We start from the raw sequence: 6230 nt of genomic DNA, 5'->3' as shown, positions 1-6230 counted from the left end.
CAGCCAGAGCAGTGTGAGGCCAGAAAGAGAAGTGGGAGCGGAGAGATAAAACTGAGCTACCAAGGCAGGACATCTTCGTCAAAGGAAGGAAAGAGCGGAGCAGGAAAGGAGGAAAAGAAAGGGTTGAAATAGAGGAGTGACCGTTCCACAGAGTTCAGTTTCACACAGAGGCAGCGGAGATCCCACAGGTGGACATGAAAACTAGATGAATAAAACGTAAAATAAAAATTATTGACTAAATCATCTCAGCCAGTGGGGAAAGGAAATTATATAACAAGTAAAGGAAATTTTTCCGCAGGAGGAAAGGTGGTGTTGGAGAGAACGGACAACCTACCGTATTACTCTAATGTAAGTATAGAAGATTTCAGACTTTGGATTGTGTTTGTGCATTTGCAAATAACCCTGTTTTATATAAATTCATTTTTACATGAAAAAAGTTTTTACTTTATATCACAATGTCTTTAAAAAATGTCAGTAATATTTGATTCCTATACAGATCATGTTAGAATTATTTCTGAAGGATCATGTCATACCGATGATACTGAAAATTCAGCTTTGCATCACAGGAATAAATTACATTTTAAAATAAACTTTAAAAAATCTATATTTTTTAATAGTAATAATATTTCGCAATACTGTATCTGTGATTAAATAAATCCAGTCTTGGTGAACGTAAGACATTTTTTCTAAACGTTGTAAAAATCGTAATTATTCAAAACTTTTCACGAGAAGTGTATGGAATACATTTTCATGCATTTATATTTAAATGCACACATATAAACTAATTGAGGTAATTTAGGCTTTAAGTATGAAGCATTAAGGCCTGGTACATAGGACCCATATTAAGAATATTATTTTAAAAAATGTAAATAATTTAATATTTAATATGTTTGTGCTCTGTTCTGCCATATATACTGACCTTAATTCCCTAAAGACTGTCTATGTCCTGTCAAAACCCCCTTTATTTATTTATACATTTTGTGGAATTTCCTGATATTCTGAACCTTGAATTAGAATCTAAGATTAGTCATGGTGATTTAATCTTTGCGAATGTACATGTTTACACTACTCACACTGATGAAACATAAGAACACTTTAAATAAAATAATATTTATAATAGTGGTATAATAATTTAATTTTATATTAATTTAATATTTAATATCAATATTATTAATATTTCTATATCTAAATGAATACATAATCAAATAAAATGAGTCTTTTGTCAATTATTGTCACATAAATAAACTCTTAAGTGATACAGGCCATCGAAAGCTTCCTCAAGGTCACAGCAAATTGCTCCTAGAAGAGTTTAAAAGGTGATTGTGTGGGAAAGGTTTTTAAATCAAGGTCTTGATAACATCTGAACTATTAATGGAAGCGTGATATCATACTTGTATTCACTAAAAATTGGGCCCACTCCAAATAAACAAGATTAAGCAGAGGACTTATTCCTAGAAAGAATAAGTAAGCATGTGACCTCTGTGCTCTGAAGTTACAATCTAAAACATGTAGATTGACATAGAACATGATGATCTGATCATTTATCAAAGTATTGATCAAAAAGACTGCATAAATCAAAGGAAAATTGATATTTTCCTGACATTCACTTACTTAAATGATTACTGTGAATCTGTAACAAGCTGTTAAAGACTATTTATGACTGTTTCTTTTGGATGTTGCTCTTTTGGGATTCCGCTGTTTTATAGTATTTGCAGTTTGGTCAGTATTCAGGGTTTCCTGATGAGCCATTCCAACGTTATTGTTCTGTATTTTTTAGTCATCCTGGAGATCAGGGTGGGGTCAGCAGCTTCATTTCCTGATCTTCAGTTTTAGTTATCAATGTCTGCTTTCTCTACATTTTACCAGACCTTTTTTAGAGAAATATAGTCTACACTTTGTAGTTTCCACCAACAATGGTTTCTCCTTTAAAGGTATTCTTGGTTTAATGGAAGCTAAGCTCAATCAACAGCATCTGTGGCATAATAATGATTAACACAAAAATTATTTTGCATTTGTCCCTCTTTTTCTTCAGTTCCAGTGACGCACTTACAATAGAAGTGAACTGGGCTAATTTTTAAACACTAAAGCACCAGTTGTTTCTAGTATGGCCACAAGATGTGCTAACATTTTAGTGTTAAAAAATCACTTACTAACACATTATATCCAATTGTACAACTTCATCGTCATAACAAAGCAACTATAAACGCCAAGCAACTGTAAACGTAATTTAAACAGCTTTACAGCTTAAATAATACACAGGTTTTAACACAGGAATTTTTATCAAATTAAACGCTTCACTTTTAAATCCTTCAAAAATGGGCCCCATTTACTTGTGTCAAGTCAAGTCAAGTCACCTTTATTTATATATTATTGTGTCTCAATCTTTAGCTTTTTTCTTAAACTTCTTTGTGGTAATTAACATTATGTCAGAAACAGCAGCTGTCAATTGCTCTTAACTTCTTCTGAACCTCGAATATTCATTGGCTAGTCAGTTTGATGCTGTTAGCACGACTTAAAATGCTATTTATCCCTGTGTTTGGGCAGCTTACAGTAGCCAGTTCATTAGTTTGATTATTTGTTTACTTTTTGCCAGCTGAAAACTAGACTCCCATACCTGAAAGACTGATGAACGGCAGGATGAGTCTTTCCCGTAATGGTACATTGGAGAAACGCGCGTCCTTGTTGACCGCCACGGACCGAGGGGAGCTCGAATCACCTCACCCGCGCCTCCATCACACCGGCTCCATCTCCTCGAGTACTCCAGCGAACGCGTCCAGCTCAGGTGTGGTGGTTCCTCCTCCGTACTCGATAGCAGGCAGTGCGGTGAACGACTCTCCCCTGGAGCTGAGGGGCTCTCTGGACTGTTGGGCCTGTTCTGTTCTGGTTACAGCACAGAATCTGATCATCGCCGCGCTCAATGTGGGTCTGGCTGCGTTTATCTTCGGCCTCATCCTCATGCCTTCGCTCGTCATGGTTGTTTTTGGCTTCCTCTGCCATTCAACGGTAAGTGAGGTTACTATGTTACTACGTAACGAATAAGTAACGTTGTCTTGAAATTAATATTCAATCCAGATTGACCAAATCTACTTTTTAATGCCGATTTCTACTCAACTTGTACATTACTGCATGTTAATTGATTAATAAAAAATGAGATTTGAGCAAAGAGGCTACACTATTTTAGTAGTGCATACCATATAATATACCACATTGATATATATCACATAAAATTATCATATTTTAAGTAAATGTTTTATTTCAAGGGTTTGGCTGACATTGAAATCCATTTTCTGATTACAGATTGCATGATGAAAACTGTAGTTAGTAATGTAATCTAGATTACTAATTTTGTATTCTGAGTACTTTTTAGATTACTTTAAGATTACTTTTTTAAACAGACATGTTTTAAACTTACCATAAATTTACCACATTGATATATATATCAACTAAAACTAGGATAATTTAAGAAATATTTCATTTTAAGGGTTTGGCTAATATTGTAGTCCATTTTCTGATTACTGAGTACTTTTTAGATTACTTTAAGATTACTTTTTTTATCAGCCATGTTTTAAACTTACAATAAATGTACCACATTGATATATATCACATAAAATGATGATATTTCAAGTAAATATTTTATTTTACGGGTCTGGCTGACATTGTAGTCCATTGTCTGATTAAGAATACATGATGAAAACTAGTTAGTAACGTAATCTAGGTTACTTATTTTAGCTAATGCATTCTGAGTACTTTTTAGATTACTTTAAGATTACTTTTTTAATCAGACATGTTTTAAACTTACAATAAATGTACCACATTGATATATATCACATAAAATGATCATATTTTAAGTAAATATTTTACGTTAAGGGTTTGGCTGACAGTGTATTCCATTTTCTAATGCCAGATTACATTATGAAAATGTAGTTAGTAACTTAATCTAGGTTACTTATTTTAGGTAATTAGTACTTTTTAGATTCAAATTTTAATTCAATGCAGTATTTTTTTATCAGACATGTTTTAAACTTACCAAAAATGTACCACATGCAAAAAAAAAAAGTTGCATTGTTATTTGTTTCATACATGGTCTAATTGCTTTAGAGATACTATATTCCCTCAAATTAAAGTTTCCAAAATTTATTTACACAACATTTGTGAATATAATCAAAGTTATGATAGAAAGATTCTAGAAAGGATAATTTAAAAGAGAAAATCATGAAATCATACAGTCCATAAAAATGTAAATGTAATCTGATTATGTGCTATTTTAAAATGTAATATACTCCAATTAAGTACTAATTTTTGGAATCTGATTACGTATTTCAGATTACATGTAATCAGTTACTACCCATCACTGACAGTTACAGTGTGAAATTTTGTTACAATGTAAAGGAGTTGTTTTCTATTTTAATATATTTAAAATGTATATAATTTTGTGATGGAAAAGCTGAATTTTCAGGATCATTGTCACGTTTTTCAATGTCACATTATACTCATTCTATTAATATAAAATCATTCTATTATTAATCTCTCTCTCTAATCATCTCTCTCCCTCCAAAATAAATTAAAAAGCTCAGGTTGCTTTAGTGTCATTGCAGTTCATATCAACTAACACAAAACACCTGGGTGAGCAGAAGAAATAAACTCTGTCACATGATCCTCTCTTTATCTTTTCCTTGTGACAGTGATCAGTTAACCGTCTCCAACTGAGCTGCCTCAGTCAACTCCCATTGCTTTACCATATGTGGATGTTTTTATTAATTTTCTTATCGCTGGTCAGTGTAATCATGCTCTTATCTGATCTGACAATATATATCAGGCACAGTTTTTACAGTACTTTCAGTCCCCTCCCTCCCTCTCTTGTGAAATCTTCCTAACTTCTTTTCTTGTACTCCTTCCTGTCTGTTCCAAGGTTCAGCGCCACGGTACTTCCGTCTACTGTTCAGATCTCTTGGATGATGGAGGTTGTGTGGCTTTACTGGTGGTGGGGTTCCTGCTCCTGGCTCCGCTCCTGGTTCTGGCTCTGGCCGCTTACTGCAGGATGGCACGCCACCTCCAGCTTGGTCTGTGCTTCATTCCCTACAGCCGTGCCATCTACAAGAACCTGCCTGCATCACGTCATCGAGGCCTGGGGGGGATGCTGTGGCCAGCAGGGGGCAGGAGAGAGCGAGGGAAAGGGTAGTGTGTGGGTTTGAACAGTTTAAAAAACCTAAAAAAAAGTTTAATGTGAATAGCCATAGTAATAGGTCACATACAAAGAACCAAACAGTGCCATGTTTTCAGCAGTTTTGTTAAACTGAATTTTTACAAATTGTGCTTTTAATCAATGTCAGACAGTGTCAGCCATGCTTTTGCAGTGGTGTTTTTTTCAGTCCTTTTGAACTGGATCAACTAATCAGCCTTAGGGTAGCACAATATTTCATTTTTGATAAGGTTGTGAGGGATAGAAGTACACTGTGTTTAATGGATTCTACTGTTGTTTAACAACATAATGATTTTTCAGCTGGCAAAACACCTTTTTTTGGTTGACAAAAGTTTTGAAACTTGTAAGCTGTGAAAATTACATGATCTAGGATCTTTATTCAGTCCATGCTGTTTAAAGACTGCAAGTCTATCCCTCACAACCACTTTTTCCTACGTCAAATTCAATATGCTGTCTAACCTAAGGTCTGTAAGATGTTGAAAAAGGGTGGAAGTTTTTTAAAAATGAAATGCATATTTTAATGTTGTTCCTTTGTAACACGTGTTTGCATTTTAAGTACTTTAGTGATTTCTTGTACATTTAAAATGAATAAGAAACTATGAAATCTTTGTGAAAAAAATGTTACTGTAAAAACACCTCTTACTTACTTTATAAAAAAATAAAACATTCCTACCATAAATGTGTGATATATCAAAAATGGTCAATGTTTGGCAAGCTGATATTCTTCCATCATCTCATTTTACAGTCCTACTTCTGTAGATACAAACAAAATTACAAAAGTAACTAGACATTTTGGCTGCATCCGAAAACTTCAGAGGACACATTTCAAGGTAGGAAGACATAAAAACACATTTGAATCCAATGTTAGCTTTACTTCCTGACACCTATCTAGTCAATTTTTTTTAAGGCAGCATAGCTCTATCCTTCGCTACCTTTGTTATCCCACAATCCTGTGCGTTCCATTCTGTGATGGCTGAGCAAAAAAAAACAAAGATGGCATCTGAAAGTTGTGCTTGGTGGTCAGTTTGTG

The 6230-nt window shown here is 34.1% G+C and overlaps 1 protein-coding gene across 1 annotated transcript; it reads left to right on the top strand.

Annotated features, from left to right (window-relative positions):
* Window positions 1–5557, top strand: tmem88a (transmembrane protein 88 a). The gene is made up of 3 exons (XM_051121095.1): window positions 1–348; window positions 2594–3003; window positions 4910–5557. Exons 2-3 carry the CDS (start codon window positions 2626–2628, stop codon window positions 5177–5179), a joined length of 648 nt encoding a protein of 215 aa, XP_050977052.1. The 5' UTR covers window positions 1–348; window positions 2594–2625; the 3' UTR covers window positions 5180–5557.
* The last annotated feature ends 673 nt before the right edge of the window (window positions 5558–6230 follow it).

The sequence above is a fragment of the Labeo rohita genome, chromosome 10 (assembly GCF_022985175.1).
Source record: "Labeo rohita strain BAU-BD-2019 chromosome 10, IGBB_LRoh.1.0, whole genome shotgun sequence".
Lineage (NCBI taxonomy): Eukaryota > Metazoa > Chordata > Actinopteri > Cypriniformes > Cyprinidae > Labeo > Labeo rohita.
Note: the sequence above shows the minus strand (reverse complement) of the source record. Positions and strands in the feature narration are given on the sequence as shown.